The 16,077-nt window shown below is 48.7% G+C and overlaps 1 protein-coding gene across 1 annotated transcript; it reads left to right on the top strand.

Moving 5' to 3' along the window:
• Positions 1 to 4,351: 4,351 nt before the first annotated feature.
• Positions 4,352 to 14,807, top strand: LOC138843203 (natural cytotoxicity triggering receptor 3 ligand 1). The gene is made up of 5 exons (XM_070072780.2): positions 4,352 to 4,862; positions 7,945 to 8,292; positions 11,414 to 11,740; positions 12,906 to 12,996; positions 14,113 to 14,807. Exons 1-5 carry the CDS (start codon positions 4,799 to 4,801, stop codon positions 14,153 to 14,155), a joined length of 873 nt encoding a protein of 290 aa, XP_069928881.2. The 5' UTR covers positions 4,352 to 4,798; the 3' UTR covers positions 14,156 to 14,807.
• The last annotated feature ends 1,270 nt before the right edge of the window (positions 14,808 to 16,077 follow it).

Raw genomic sequence — 16,077 nt, 5'->3', positions numbered from 1 at the left:
TCTAGCACACTGTGAATAAAAGGAGCTGATCACTCCCTGCATGTTCTACTATACACCTGAGGATACTGGCATGGCAGGCTGAGGGAGCATGGGTAACACGTGCTAACCCCTCCTCAATTCTTCCCTTTTCTGAGGGCTTCAGTCCACTTCTGGAAGCCACAGACAGCGGGAAGATTCTGAGAGACATTGTGGAATGAGAATGCTGTGTGAAGATGCCTGCTGGCAAGCGAGCGTCAGTTACTCAGGAATGGCTTCAGAACCCACCTGACAAAGAAGCCTGTCTGGCAACAGGCAGTGATTGGTTAGGGCATAAACCGCCCCTTGACTGGATTGGCTGCCTCGCTTATATAAGCTGCTGTACCAACTGAAATAAATGAGGCTTCAAGCTCATTGCCTCTAGTCTGCTTCCACCTGACTCCCGGTGTCTTTGTCTCTTGCCTCCACCATGCTCTTCCTCCTAGAACGAATCCACAGCAACAAGACATCTCAAACTCAGGAGAGATAAGAGCTGAGGGACGCTTCCATTTTTATACTCTCATCGCAGGAGGCATAGGCATTCTGTGGGAATGCATCCTTAGACTTTGGGACTCTTTTTACCCCTGAGCTTAAAGAAAAATGCCTCATCCTTTTCCACAGCACCATCTGGCCTGCTTACAAGCTAGAGGATGGAGAAGTTAGCCTAAATGAGTTGTGAAAAGTGCCAGTCCCTCTACTCTGACTCCCTGACTCAGAAAGACCTCTGCTCCCTAACTGGCTCCTTGCCTCTATTTCCCTGCATGTGCTCCAGTATGCATTAAACAATTTTCCAGACTGTCACAGGGTCCTTGGGCCTATTTAGTGAGCTAAAAGTTCCTTCTGTTATCACTTTTGACTACTGGTGAGGCTTTTAATCCCAGTGAAGGAGAGTTTTTGGCCAGTGACCATTGCCCCCACTGTTGTAATTTTGTCTAGGGGTGGTGGTGGTTGTTTCTAGGCATGAATCTGGGTCCTAAAGCCTCATATGCTATTGAATATATATGGATCAATCCATATGATGAACTCTTGGACTTCTTGAGATAGCTCTAACGTGACTCCTCATCCCTGGGGCTGGTTTGACTGACAGCCCGATTAGACACTTCCAGGATTGGCTTTTGGTTTTGGGGTATAATGTTATTGTCTCTTTGCAAGGCCTCCAGTTTTTCTCCCTCTACCCTGCCTCTTCATGGGCTCTCACGAGTCTCCTTGTAGGTCATTGCCCTTTATTCTGCCTCCTTAGGAATCTCTGGAGGGGTGTTCAGCTGCTCTGATGGGTGTCCTCTCCCCTTAAAGCTAACTTAATGTGAACAATGTCCAGTGGGAAACTAGACTCAAATTCAATTAAAACCTAAAAAGATGTCTTTGGTAAATAACAATCTCATGCCTGAGAATTTTAGTTCAGCTGCAACTGGACATTAGGTATAAAGGAATTTATCTTTTTCGAGTCTAGGAAGATCACTGCCTTTAAAAAATATTGCTTTGTAACTTGACAAACTTGTTTTCCAACTTGACTTAACAGATCCAGCTGCAATAGCAATAGATGATCAGTTCTTGTCAGCCCCTAAAGTGGATTTTGCAGTCTCTGTTTTTTTTTTTTTTTTTTTTTTTTTTTTTTTTTTTTTTTTGACAGGCAGAGTGGACAGTGAGAGAGAGACAGATAGAAAGGTCTTCCTTTTGCCGTTGGTTCACCCTCCAATGGCCGCCGCGGCCGGCGCGCTGCGGCCGGCGCTCCGCGCTGATCCGGTGGCAGGAGCCAGGAGCTAGGTGCTTTTCCTGGTCTCCCATGGGGTGCAGGGCCCAAGCACCTGGGCCATCCTCCACTGCACTCCCTGGCCACAGCAGAGAGTTGGCCTGGAAGAGGGGCAACCGGGACAGAATCCGGCGCCCCAACCGGGACTAGAACCCGGTGTGCCGGCGCCGCTAGGCGGAGGATTAGCCTAGTGAGCCGCGGCGCCGGCATGCAGTCTCTGTTTTATGTCACTGATTTCTTTCTTTTTTTTTAATTATTTGATAGATAGTTAGACAGTGAGAGAGACAGAGAAAGGTCTTCCTTCTGTTGGTTCATCCCCCCTTTCCAGTGGCTGCTACGGCCCGAGCTACGCAGATCTGAAGCCAGGAGCCAGGTGCTTCCTCCTGGTCTCCCATGCGGGTGTAGGTACCCAAGCACTTGGGCCAACCTCTACTGCCTTCCCAGGCCACAGCAGAGCTGGACTGGAATAGGAGCAGTCGGTACTAGAACCAGCTGCCCATAAAGGATGCCGGCGCCACAGGCGGAGGATTAACCAAGTGAGCCACGGTGCTGGCCCCCATGTCACTGATTTCTAACTAGAGTTTTAGAAAAAGGAGTAGATTCCATATAAATGTAATTTTGAACTTAATTCAGATAGAGGTATGATATATTTATATTATATATTATATTTATATTATATATTATAATATGTATTATATATTAATGAATATTATAATATTCACTAATATAGATTAATTATATATTATATAATATATTATATAACATATATTATAATATGTATTATACATTAATATATAATATATTATAATATATCATTATATATTATAATATATTATATATTATATTTATGCTACAAAGAATGACATTTCATGAGAGGAGTCATGTGACTCAGAGACAAGGGTTAGCTGAGCTGATCAGCTGAAGAAAGCTCAGAACGGCTCTGACGCGTGCCTTGCACCTGTGTGCTGTTGCTTCTCCTGCTGGCCCCACAGGATCTCGTCGGCCAGGTAGGAGGTGGGGCCTGGGTGGTGATGCCTGTGGTTTCCACCACTCCCTCCAGGATGACGATGATCATCCTGCCACTGGTCATTTGGGGAGTGAACCAGTGAAATGGAAGACCTTTCTCTCTCTCTCTAGCTCTAACTCTCTCTGTAATTCTGTCTTTCAAATAAATAAATTAATCTTAACAAAAAAAACAAAATCACCTGGGCCTTAAGCCGGCATAATAAAAGACTGCTTCCTGGTAGGAGGTCTTGGTGTGTTGTCTCGGTGCAGGCATCCTGCTACATGCGTACCAAGTTATGTGGCCTGTAACTGAAGGAACAGCATTTTGGCTGGAATATGTGGGTGTGTATTTAAATGCTTGTGCCTAGAATAGGTCTGTATAGAAGACCATCAGTGTCTTCTGGAAACAAAATTGCATGTGCAATTAAACCGTGAGAAAACATTTCCTTCACTGCTTTTCCTTTAAATGAAGGCAGCTGGGGCCAGCCTGTGGTGCAGCGAGTTAAAGCCCTGGCCTGAAGTGTAGGCATCTCTTATGGGAGCCAGTTCTAGTCCCAGCTGCTCTTCTTCTGATCCAGCTGTGCGCTGTGGCCTAGGGAAACAGCAGAAGATGTCCCAACCCTGCACCCACGTAGGAGAGCTGGAAGAAGCTCCTGGCTCCTGGCTTCAGATGGGCTCAGCTCTGGCCATTGTGGCCATCTGGGGAGTGAACCAGCGGATGGAAGACCTCGCTCTGTGTCTCTACCTCTCTCTGTAACTCTTTCAAATAAAAATAAAATAAGTCTTTAAAATAAATAAATAAATGAAGGAAGCTAGTGTTTTAGGACCATTTAATGTGAAGGCTACACATCTTAATTTAAAGTCAGGATTTTAAGGACCTTTGATTTTATTATTACCAAGTTGGGGGGAATTAAAATAATTTTCTCTTTAAGTGCTGAGTTACAAAAGCAATCTTTATAAGTATGTGACTGAAAATGCTTTGTTAATTTCTAAACGAAAAAATTTTCATTAGCCTGAAGGCATTTTGATTTGTTTTTGGCTTATTTAGAGTTTGGACTGTTTTTCAAACTACAAATATTGGGATTTCAATTTGATAGAGAATGAGAAAGACAGACTTTACACTACAGCAGTTGGTATACTTGGATTCGTTTTATAAATGTTCCATCAATTTTTCAGGGTAAGTTTTTGTTAAAACTATTATTTCAGTTATTGTGTGCAGGGATTCATCTTTAATTACGGCACACGTAAAACCCGAAAAATATGTAGTATTTGCCTTTTCATTCCGTGGGGGAGAAGACGTTTGACAAAGTGGGAAGAATGCAGGGCGGGTGAGAAGCCCATATGGGAGTCCTGGGTTTGAGCTCTGGCTGAGCCAGCTTCCTGCTGAGAGGGAGCTGGGGGACGGGCACGCTCTGCTGGTCTCTCACCTCCAGACATCTCTCTCTGCCTCTCGGGGTTTAGAGACCTCCAGGAAAGGAGGTGTTTCCAGTGTTGTGAGCGCCGCCGGCCCGCCACCACGCCTACAGCGGGGACCGCCGCCCCGCCCGCCCGCTCCCCACCCCCACCCCCGCGGCCAAGCTCAAGGCCGCCGGGCGAGCCGCTCCGCCCCCTGGCGCTGGGTTTCTGAGCTCATTCGTTGCGAACAGCGCCTCAGGCTCGGACCTGGTGCCCGGAGTCCCCTCTCCAGGTCGGGGGCTTTCCGTGGGTGATCCCAAATTCCGAGAGCCGCGAGAGTCCACGCCAATCGTAGGGAGGCGTGCCGCAGAGCCGCGCGTCGCAGAGCCGCGCGCCGCGTCTGGTTGTCAGCGTAATCACGTGCCTCATCTGGCTCCAGGCGTCGCCGGCTACTCCAGAGGGTTTCCAGAGTCGTTTCATACTTGGGGGTTGCGCCCTGAGCTCGCGTCCGCGGCAGAAGACCCGTCTCCTCTCCCGCCCCCGGCTGCGGAAGCATTGACAGCAGTGCTCTGCTCAGCGGCCGGCACCTGCGGAGCGGACGGCAAGAGGACGGAACGCAGAGCGGCTGAGTGAATGGCGAGCGGGCTCGGACCGACGCCGCTGCTACTGGCAGTGTGGGGCACGCTGGGGGCGACAGGTAGGGCCAGGGAGCGGAGGGGACGGTGCGGTGTGGGGGGGCCCGGGGTCTGGGGAGAGGGCGTGGGGACGGGACGCTGCCGTCGCCAGCCCGCCTCGGAGCCTTGCTTCGTGAAATACAGACTCGGGTAGCGATTCCACAGGTGACTGTCCTGAAGGCATTCTGTGTGCCGGGTGACAGCCCCCAGACTGTGTCCTAAGAGTGTGCGCTTTAGGGGTCGCCCAAGTCAGGCCCCGCTCCTTGGGTTCCGGTGAACTGTGTGCCCGGCTCTGCTGCACGACCCACGGCGCCGCCAGCTGCACGACCCACGGCGCCGCCAGGAGGCGGAACGACTGAAAATGGAGTACTCTAAGGCATGACTAACTGGAGACCAGGGCTGAATAGGAGAGAGAACAGAACACGGGCCAATGGCCAGAGAGGCTTGGCGATGCTAGGTGGTGGTGATGGGGAGTGGGATGAGGGAGACCCTCTGGGTGTGGCCAGTGGAGAGGAGGGGATGGGGGGTGGGTGGGCGGGGCCGGCTGTGGCCTCCAGAGAGCCAGGGGCTGCCTCAACTGCAGGCTTAGCGCTCTGGCGGGATCTTGAAGGCAGAGTGAAGAGAGGAAAGGCTTTGTGCCATAAGCGTTTATGCCATATACACACACGCGACATGTATGTCTGTAAACGCATATGCTGTTTCCCCAAGTTTGAGAAACAGAAGTAAGCTCTAAAGAGAGTAAAAATGGGGGTTAAAGCCACAGCCTGCAGCGCTGGCATCCCTGTGGATGCCGGTTTGAGTCCCGACTACTCCACTTCCCATCCAGCTCCCTGCTAAGCCTGGAAAAGCTTGGGCCTCTGCACCAGGGTGGGAGACTGAAAAGCTCCTGGCTCTTGGCTTCCACCTGGTGCAGCTGGGTCCTTTGCAGCCATTTGGTGGAGTGAACCAGGGGATGGAAGACCTCTCTCTCTCTCTCTCTCTGCCTTTCAAATAAATAAATGCAAAAATATAGACATTAAACAGAGTAGTTGCCTGATGATAACAAAACGAATAAATAGTATTTCTAAGCATTTGAGTGCACACTCTGAAAATAAAGTTAAGAAAGCAATTTCATGTACAACAGCTTCAAAAAGATTAAAAGCCTGGCGTGGCCCAGTCTGCCCGGCTGTTCTATTGTGGCAGTGGGTGGCTGATTCTGTCCACCTGCTCTCCTAGACCAGTGCATGCCTCTGCCCCGTGGAAGATCAGTGGACATGGACACGAGGCCCCAGAACTATCTTTCTGGTTGTGAAGTAAAGGCTAACAGAGAGTCTCACTTTGAAGTGGACAGTGAAAAATCAGCACTTGTTATATTAACGATGTCCAGTTGGTGCTGGTGCACAGGATGCACGTCACATTGTTGAGGCAGAAGCAATGAATGATGCGGCCAGTCCAGTTACAGGCACCCTGGCAATTTTGGAAATGCATGACCAATGGTTTCCCTGGGTGGCTTTGAAATAGCATCACCCGTGTCTTCAGGTTAAAGTGTGGTTCAGGGCCTGTGCATGTGAGTGGACCGCCCTTAGTGGCCAGGGAGGAAGACATGGACTGAAGAAGAGGAGGACGTGAGACTCTTAAGCAAATCTGGAAAGCGATCTGCTCCTAGGGGTGCAGCAAGGTACCTCAGGAAAAGCAAAACCTGCCGCTGATGGAGGTGGTGGCAATGGAGATGACGATGAGGAGGAGACTGAAGAAGCAGCTGTATAGGAGATACCCCAGCCAAAAGTCACAAAATCCAGCCAGCATGGGAAGGGCTCAAAACCATGAACCCAACATCAAAAGGTCAGCAATCCCTCAAAAAGCAGGAAACACTCCTAAAGCACCTAAAGGACCTGGTTCTGTAGAAGACATTAAAGCTGACATGCAGGCAAGTGTGGAGAAAGCTGGTTGTCTTCCCTGGGTGGAAGATGAGAAATGCTTCCAGGGACTGACCAGGAGGCCAAGCGAGATCTCTCTGTGGAGGACGCCTCCGAGAAGACAGGTCATGCAGTTGGTGAAAGTTTTCCATGTGACTTCATTTCTGTAACAGTTGGTATTGGACTGCCCTTTTTATAGTGGAGGGTGAGAAGTTTCCCTTTTGTGTTGGATCATGTTGTCCATATTCGATGGCCAAGAATGTGTTGATCAAAATGCCTGTTTAGGGGGTCAGTGCTCTGGGGTAGCAGGTTAAGCGGCTGCATGCAGTGCTGGCATGCCACGTGGGCACGGGTTCCAGTCCCAGCTGCTCTACTTCTGATTCAGCTCCCTGCTAATGCACCCGGGAAAGCAGCAGCAGATGACCCAAGTGCTTTGGCCTCTGCACCCATGTGGGAGACCTGGCTGACTTTCCCATCCCTTCTCCTTTCCTTGGGGAAGTACAATGAATAAATGAAGACTGATTGGTACTGAAAAAAAAAAGCTTACCATTAAAAATAAATTAATAAATAAATTTGTGGAAGAGTCTGTAGAAAAGTGCACTCAGGTGCCAAGGCCACGCAGAAGGCCAGGTGGCTGGATCTACTGTGGAAGGCAATCCCCACCTCCTCCTGCAGAAGGCCCCAAGACAGAACCTGTTCTCCATCCAAGAGGAAGCCTAATGGGAGGAATAGGACACGAGAAGGCAGGATGAGGTGACCACACAAGAAGTGCTTTCCTTGAAAAGTCCACGGCCCAATTTTCCAGTGGTATAAAACCCCCAGATGACTTCCTTTCACAACTTTTTCCTGGGAAAAAGCTCCTCCTGGTTGTTTCACTGGGAACTTTGCCCCTTAGCTTTCAGTCCCTCTGTACTTTTCAATAAAATACTTTGCTAGCAATCAGCTCGTTTGCTCGTTCATCTGCCTCATGCTTTCTCGTGGATAGACCAGTTCCTGGGCTTCATATCAGCAGGAGCCATCTTGATGTATGGGCGGGGGTCGAACCCTCCACTTACCACTGTAACAGGGCCATGGACAAAGGACCCCTGTCCTGAGTCCTTCCCTATCCATGCCCTAAAGGAATTTGCTTGCCATTCATGTGGTTGTGTTTGAGCTGCGGGCCTGTTATTTGCCAAGGGGCTCCTATAACTGAGTTCTCCTGTCGCCACAGGTTTTCTGAAAGTGGAGATGGCAGGGAAGACTCAGGTCGTGTTCCTCAATGAGGACGTCACCATCTACTGTAAGATCCCCGGTTCCCTACTCCTGGACAGCAGCATCATGGGTGTCATCTGGTTTCGGAAGATTGGAGGATCGGAAATGGAAGCCAGGCTGTATGAGTATTATGGCGGTCACCAAGCAGCATTCCGACCTGGAGCCAGCGTGTCTCTTGAGCTGCTGGAGAGGGGAGACGCCTCACTGCGGCTGCCTGGCATCCAGCTCAGGGAAGCCGGAGAGTACCGCTGTGAGGTGGTGGTCACCCCCCAGAAGGCAGAGGGCGTAGTCCAGGTGGAAGTTGTGGGTGAGTGTCCTAGGGCAGCGCCCTGCGGTTCCTTGCCCTGGTGCTGGGGCTCGGGTGGAGCAAGGCTTAGAGCAGGGGCCCGGGGATCAGACGTGGGTTGAGTCCTGGGCTTTGGTAGAATTAGACAACCTTGGGCAAGCTATTAGGCATTCTGAATCTCAGTGCCCTTTTGTCTGAACAAGGGGAGTCGTCTGCCCGGGAGGGCTGTTGGGAAGATGCCATGAAAACACGCAGGGGAAGTGACTGTCAGGGCACAGCTTCATTCCCTGTGCGTGGGCAGAGAAAGGCGGCCATGGTGATCATTACGTTATTCCCATATGGGGTGGGAGTCAGTCTCACTGAAGAGCTACCTCGGAAAGGAGAGGGAAGCTGGGCTGTGGCTCTCAGAAGTGACCCCCATGCCAGCTTTTTGCTTCCACACTGAGTGCATCTGTCATTTAATATCTTTGGGCCTGGATTTCCCAATACAAAATGGGCCATGTGATAGGACAACAAGTGCAAACCTCCAGTTGAGTGCCTGAAGTGAGGAAGAAAAGTTCCCAGGACAAAAACATCCCCTGAATCCATCCTTGAGCTCCACTGTCTTCCAGTACAAAAAGGCCTGATGCACCCTGGTGAGAACGTAGAGACAAGGGAACCCTGACACGCTGTTGGTGGGAGTCAGTTACCATGGCCATTAAGGGGACCAGGGAGGAAGGTGTTCAGAGAAAGGCAACACAGGCCAGGGGTTGGCTTAGCGGTGAAGATGCCCACATCTGGGGCCTGGGTTGTATCACAGTGGGTTTTGCCACTGGCATCCCATATCCAGAGTGCCGGTTCAAGTCTGGCTGCTCCACTTCCAGTTCAGCTCCTGGCTAGTGTGCCCAGGGAGGCAGTGGAAGATGGCCCAAGTGCTGGGGCTCCTGCCATGCATGTGGGAGAACCAGGATGGAGTTCCTGGCTCCTCGCTCTGGCCCAGCCTATCCTGGGCTGTTGCAGTAATCTGGGGGAATGAAGCAGTATATGGAAGCTCGTTCTTGCTCTCGCTCTCATTCTCTCTCTCTCTTTCTCTTTCCCCATCCCTCTCCCTCTCCCTCTTTCTCTGTTGTTTTGCTCTTTCATAATACATAAAGAAATCTTTAAATGAAAGGATGTAATGCCATGTGCAGCCAAATGGATGGACTTGGTGGCAATTATGGTAAGTGAAATAAGCCAGACACTCACAGATACTGCATGTTTTCTCTCATGTGTGAAAGTTAGAATATATTTATATATATATTTTGGAAAAAGTGACCTGCTAATATGTGGAGGGACTTAGTGGGTATGTTGCTGGGGCTGCCATAATGAAACACTAGTGATTGGGTGGTTCACACAACAATCTGTGGGTCCCTATTTCCTCGTTTGCTAAGGACCCCAGTCAGATTAGATGAGGACCTACCCAAGTGTTCTCATTTAAGCTGAGTTTTCTCTTTAGTACAGTCTCATTCTGAGATGCTAGAAATTTGGGGGACATGGTAATTGTAGAGGGACACAGTTCAGTACTAATAAGGGAACACTGTCTGTGAGCCCTCCGTGACTGTACATAAGACCTTGAATATTGTGACATATTGACTTTGGGAGTGGGGATATATGTTAGTTAGGATTCATTTCCTCTGCACCAGATAGAGAACCAAAAACAATGATTTTTGAAAAAATAATGGACTTTATTTTTTTCTAGGAGAGTTTTACATTTACTAAAAAATTAAGGCACCGGCCGTGGGATATAGTGTGTTAAGCCGATGCCTGCCATTTGCACATCTCATATGAGCACCTGTTCAAGTCCTGGCAGCTCTAGTTCTGATCCAGTTCCCTGATAACATACTTGGAATAGCAGCAGGAGATGGCCTAAGTTCCTGGGGGCCCTGCACCCAAGTGGGAGACCTGGAAGAAGCCCCTGGGTCCATGCTTTGGCGTGGACAGTCCTGGCTTTTGTGGCCTTTGGGGAGTGAATCAGCTGATGGAAGCTCTCCCTCTCTGTCTTTGTAATTCTGCCTTTCGAATTAATAAATCTTAAAAAAACAAAAACCAACCTCTAGAATGCATAGCAATTAGTTTGGTGTCATTTCAAATCTGTAAAGCTAATCCCCAGCCCTTGCCATTATTGATGTCTTGTGTTAGTATGGCACACTGTTAAAGATGTATGCAGGCAGCTGGGTCAGAAGTGTAGCGGCTGAGCCTGAAACTGGTGCCCATATTGGATGCTGGACCACAGTCAGCAGCTTTACTCACTACACCACGATGCCAACCCCAGTGTGATACATTTGATACAAGTTTTTTCATTGATACTAATGAGCTGTCATTCACTGGTTCACTCCCCAAATGCTCCCAATGGGTTGAGAGAGGACCGCAGCCAGGGCTCCCATGTGGGTTCAGGGACCCAATTGCCTGAGTCATCACTGCTGCCTCCTAGGTGAAGGGGAGAAGGATGCTGAAGGGGAACGGGAGCGACGGCCACGGCCCTTTTCTTCAGGACACACTTCTATTTAGGCAGGCTTTCTGCAAGTTGCTCTTGCCACTTTTGATTGTGCCTGGAACCCTCAGACCCTAATTCACATGGCCACGCTGACTTGCAGTGGAAGCTGGGTGATGTAGCTTTAATCTGGATGTGTTACATCTAACCAAAAACACAGACTGGAAATTAGGCAGCAGTTAGGAGTCTGTACCACCACAGTGCTCCAAGATTTTCTCCAGATTCTCCAAGGTGTGCACGATGCAAAATAGCTAAGAGACTCATGGAGCGCTGGCATGATGACGGTTAGGTGAATGTGAGTGCCATCAGTTCACTCCCCTCTCCTGCGGTCGTGCTACGTGTCAGACCTCAGGCTGGTCATAAGCTTGTGCTTGCCTCCCTTCAGGGAGCCACTGTCTGGTGTGGTACATTAGTGCTTCGCAGCATGTCAGGACTGGCATGGCTGCAGAATTACCCAACCTCGGTCTCGGTCTTAAGCAGAGTGGCCATCTCGTGGATCTGGTCCCGTCTTGGCCAGTAGCGGTGATGGACAGACATGTGGGCACCAGGGAAGCCAGATAGCAGAAGCTGTGAGGGCAGGAAAGGATGGCTGAGCTCTGGGCCTGAGGCTGTGTGACTCTTCTCTCCTGGCAGCTTCCCCAGCTGGCAAAGTAACTCTGGACCAAGCCCCAACGAAAGAAAACAGATACGCACGTGTGGTGTGCAAGACATCTGGGTTCTACCCTGAATCCATTACCATAACTTGGGAGAAGTGGACCCAGAAGGCTCCCCAGCACCTACAGATTTCTGAAGGCGTCTTCACTGGCCCTCCGGTCAAGAATGAGGATGGGACGTTTAATGTTACTAGCTACTTGACACTGAAGTCCCCAGTGGAAGCTGATGGGGCCATCTACCAGTGCGTGGTGGGACACGTATCCTTGCACACGTCCCAGCGGTTCAGTCTTCCAGCGATTGAGACAGGTAAGCATCTTTCTGGACATGGCGCTTCCCGCCACCTTGAGGGAGTGTAACTTAAATTGTTGGATGCCTCAAGGATCTTTTCTTGGGATTGACAGGGAAGGAGAGAAAGCTTGGGCTGGAGGGAACAAGCTGGGGTCAGGCCCTGCCCAGCTGAATCAGCAGCCCAGACTAAGTCCCTACACCAGATGTCTGGTCAGTAGAGAGTGGTGATAATAGTTTTCCAGTCGAAACAGGGCTGCTCATCAGCTTATGGCACCTTCAGGGTTAGGTCTGGATGGTCTGTGTGGCTTGGAGTGGGAAGCTGGCCTGATGATGGGGGATGGGGACAGGATCCTGCCCAAATCCCCTACAGAGAAGGGGCTAGCAGGGGCCAGGAACCAGCCTGCAACATCCCTTCCAGCAGGATCCAGATCTACTATGAACTTTTGGCTGGCAGAGGCCACATTAGAGGTCCTGTCTCAAGGACTGAGTCCCCAGGATATATGGCCATTGTGGAGGGGTCCTACAGCTGCCTGGGGGTTTACCCAGGCCTAGCAGATCCTTAGGACAACACAACTCAGGACAGAGCCCCTCCTGCTGGCAAGGTGGGAGGTTTTTGACCTCATCCGGGGTGACCTGATCAGGTCTCTAGTGTTGGGTAGGAATGACTCTGCTGGGCAGGTGCATCTTCCGGAGCTAGGAGGGGTAGGGAAGGCAGAGGTCCTGGGGGGATGTTTGTCTAGGTGTACCATATGGGACCTTGCGTGCTCCTAGAGGATAAAGGAATTATTCTTGGAAGTAAGGGTATGTATGGGCGGTGTGTTCTAGATGTGTGCATGCAGGTGTGTGGGAGACAAGTGAATAGGAAATATGCTGTGTGTGTGTATGTGTTTGTGTGAGGGGTTGGGGAGGTATGTGTGTAAGTGAGAGAAGATGAAGTGGTGGCTACAGAAGCTCTGAAGATGCCTGTGGCCCGTGTCCGTGGTGTGCTGTGCCCGTATTACAGTGCATTTCTGACAAGGGATGAAACAATGATGTGTCACGGTGTATGTGATAGGATTGGTGATGCTGAGGCATGTGGCAGAGGGCAAATGACACAAAGCACACAGGTCCTAGCAGCAGTTGGGTTGTCTTACTGGCTCTTGCAATTCGCTTTCTCTTAACGTTCTTCTCTTCCTCTCAGCAGAATCTGCCATGGATAATGACTTTTGGATTTATGTCTTCTCTATTGCTGTGGCAGTTGTATTTATTGGACTGATTTTCTTCCTTTGGAAAAGGTAAAGTGCTTCCCAGCAAGCAACGTTTAGCTCTGTGTCTTGGAGTTGACACCAGGAGGATCCGGCCAGAGCCACTGAGTGTTGTTAGTGTGTTCTCAGGATAGACGCTGGGGTGTGGTTAGTGTGGGTATGGTTTTCCTCATGTTGTACTGGGGAACAAGTTTCCCATGTGACCTCCGTGTGGTGGTTTGTGACCCTAAGGAGATGCATGGTGAAACCGCCCGCGGTCTCTCTATGCTGTACCAGTCTCCCTGTGAATTGAACCTGACCTTGTTCAGGCCAGGCCTTGGCACTGTGTGTGAGTTGCACTGCTGTTGCTGTTCTTACACATTAGGGGCCCTTGGCTAGGAGAGAGTAATTCCTTCTCCCAGTTGCTCATATTTTGCTAGTGCTGCAATGAACTTACCACAAGATTTCACTGGTTTGACTGGGAATTTGTCACCTTCATTATTTTTCTAAAATATATTTCCATGTGTTGGTTGAAAATGTTCTAGATGATAGAAGTGCCCTCAACAGTGGATAGGCCTGCCAAGGTAAAATCTGTGAAAGAGCTAACCATCTCATTGTAAATGCTTTGTGGGTAGAGGATGGTAGTGTGACACAGCGGGTTAAAGCCCTGGTCTGTGGCGCTAGCATCCCTATTGGCGCTGGTTCGAGTCCTGGCTGCTCTACCTGTGATCCAGCTCTCTGCTGTGGCCTGGCAGTGGAATGTGGCCCAAGTCCTTGGGCCTCTGCACCTGTATGGGAGATCTGGAAGAAGCTCCTGGCTCCTGGCTTCAGTTTGGCTCAGCTGTGGCTGTTAGAGCCATTTGGGGAGTGAACCAATGGATGCAAGACCTCTCTCTGTTTCTGGCTCTAACCTCTCCTGTAACTCTGTTTCTCAAATAAATAAAATTAATCTTTTCAATGAAATAAATGCCTTAGGGAAATTGGAATAATCACTTCCTAAAGAAAAAAAGCTGATTATCTAATGTCGGTCAGCTGATTCATGAGACTTATTCTGCTGGTTGGAGCTAAGTCACTAAGTAAACTGGATATAAAGTATTTTTCAAATGCTTCTTGTGTCATTTGTGGTTGTTTTCATATTTCTTGTCCTTTCCTGGTTCTGTTACCCAGGAGCTGTCGGAAAACAAATGCATCCAGCAGTGATATTAGTTGAGAAAGAAGAGCTGGGGTTGTGACAAAAGGGGTTAAGGTGCTACTTGCAACACCAGCATCCCATATGAGAATACTGCACTGAGTCCTAGCTGCTCCACTTCCAACGAGCTCCCTGTAATGCTCCTGAGAAAGTAGCAGAAGATCGCCCCTGCACCATGTGGGATGTGGTAGAATGAGAAGGCCATGCCAAGATGGCCGTGAGCAAGCGAGCATCAGTTACTCAGGAATGGCTTCGGAACCCACCTTGAAAAGGAGCCTTCCTGGCAACAGGCAGTGATTGGTTAGGGCATAAACTACTTCTTGACCGGATTGGCTACCTTGGCTATATAAGCTGCTGTATCAACTGAAATAAATGAGTCTGCGGGCTGCTTGCCTCTGGCCTGCTTTCACCCGACTCCCGGTGTCTATGTTGTGACTCCATGCCTCTTGCCCCTACTGTGCTCCTCCTCTCAGAAGGAATCAACAGCAACAATAGGAGCCCCAGAAAAAGCTCATGGCTCTTGGCTTCGGCCTGGCCCATCTTCAGATGGAAGATTCTCTCACTCTTCCTCTCCTTCCCTCCACCCCCAACTCTGCCTTTCACATAGATAAATATTAAAGAACAACTGGATTTTTAAAAACTTTTATTTAATAAATATAAATTTCCAAAGTACAACTTTTGGATTACAGTGGCTTTTTCACCCCATAACTTCCCTCCCACCTGCAACCCTCCCATCTCCCGCTCCCTTTCCCATTCCATTCACCTCAAGATTCATTTTCAATTATCTTTATATACAGAAGATCAATTTAGTATATATTAAGTAAAGATTTCAGCAGTTTGCACCCACACAGAAACACAAAGTGTAAAGTACTGTTTGAGTACTAGTATAGCATTAATTCACATTGAACAACATAATAAGGACAGAGATCCTACATGGGTAGTAAGTGCACAGTGACTCCTGTTGTTGATTAACAATTGACACTCTTGTTTATGGCGTCAGTAATCACCCTAGGCTCTTGTCATGAGTTGCCAAGGCTATGTAAACCTTCTGAGTTCACTAACTCCGATCTTATTTAGACAAGGTCATAGTCAAAGTGGAAGTTCTCTCCTCTTTTCAGAGAAAGGTACCTCCATCTTTCATGGCCCCTTCTTTCCACTGGGATCTCACTCACAGAGATCTTTCATTTAGTTTTTTTTTTTTTTTTTTGCCAGAGCATCTTAGCTTTCCATGCCTAAAATACTCTCATGGGCTCTTCAGCCAGATCTGAATGCCTTAAGGGCTGATTCTGAGGCCAGAGTGCTTTTACAACATCTGCCATTCTATGAGTCTGCTGTGTATCCTTCTTTCCGTATTGGATCGTTCTCTCGTTTTAATTCTATCAGTTAATATTAACAGACACTAGTCTTGTTTATGTGATCCCTTTGACTCTTAATCCTATCATTATGATCAATTGTGAACAGCAATTGATCACTTGGACTAGTGAGATGGCATTGGTACATGCCACCTTGATGGGATTGAATTGAAATCCCCAGCATGTTTCTAGCTCTACCATCAGGGGTAAGTCCGAATGAGCATGTCCCAAACTGTACATCTCCTCCCTCTCTTATTCCCACTCTTATATTTAACAGGGATCACTTTTCAGTTAAATTTAAATACCTAAGAATAATTGTGTGTTAATTACAGAGTTTAACCAATAGTATTAAGTAGAACAAAAAAAAATACTAAAAGGGATAAAGTATTAAGTTGTTCATCAACAGTCAGGACTAGGGCTTATCAAGTCACTGTTTCTCATAGTGTCCATTTCACTTCAACAGGTTTCCTTTTTTGGTACTCGGTTGGTTGTCACCAATCAGGGAGAACATGTGATATTTGTCCCTTTGGGACTGCTTTATTTCACTCAGCATAATGTTTTCCAGATTCCTCCATCTTGTTGCAAATGACT

This window comes from Oryctolagus cuniculus, chromosome 1, assembly GCF_051225735.1.
Source record: "Oryctolagus cuniculus isolate XC-2025 breed Fujian yellow rabbit chromosome 1, ASM5122573v1, whole genome shotgun sequence".
In the NCBI taxonomy this organism is placed as follows: domain Eukaryota; kingdom Metazoa; phylum Chordata; class Mammalia; order Lagomorpha; family Leporidae; genus Oryctolagus; species Oryctolagus cuniculus.
This window is presented reverse-complemented; position numbering and strand designations above follow the sequence as displayed.

Excerpts from the sequence above, each read along its gene's own strand:
- LOC138843203 (XM_070072780.2), top strand. The coding sequence starts at position 4,799 with ATGGCGAGCGGGCTCGGACCGACGCCGCTGCTACTGGCAGTGTGGGGC. Across the intron at positions 8,293-11,413 it reads AGTCCAGGTGGAAGTTGTGG|CTTCCCCAGCTGGCAAAGTA; the intron begins GTGAGTGTCCTA and ends CTCTCCTGGCAG. Across the intron at positions 12,997-14,112 it reads ATTTTCTTCCTTTGGAAAAG|GAGCTGTCGGAAAACAAATG; the intron begins GTAAAGTGCTTC and ends TCTGTTACCCAG.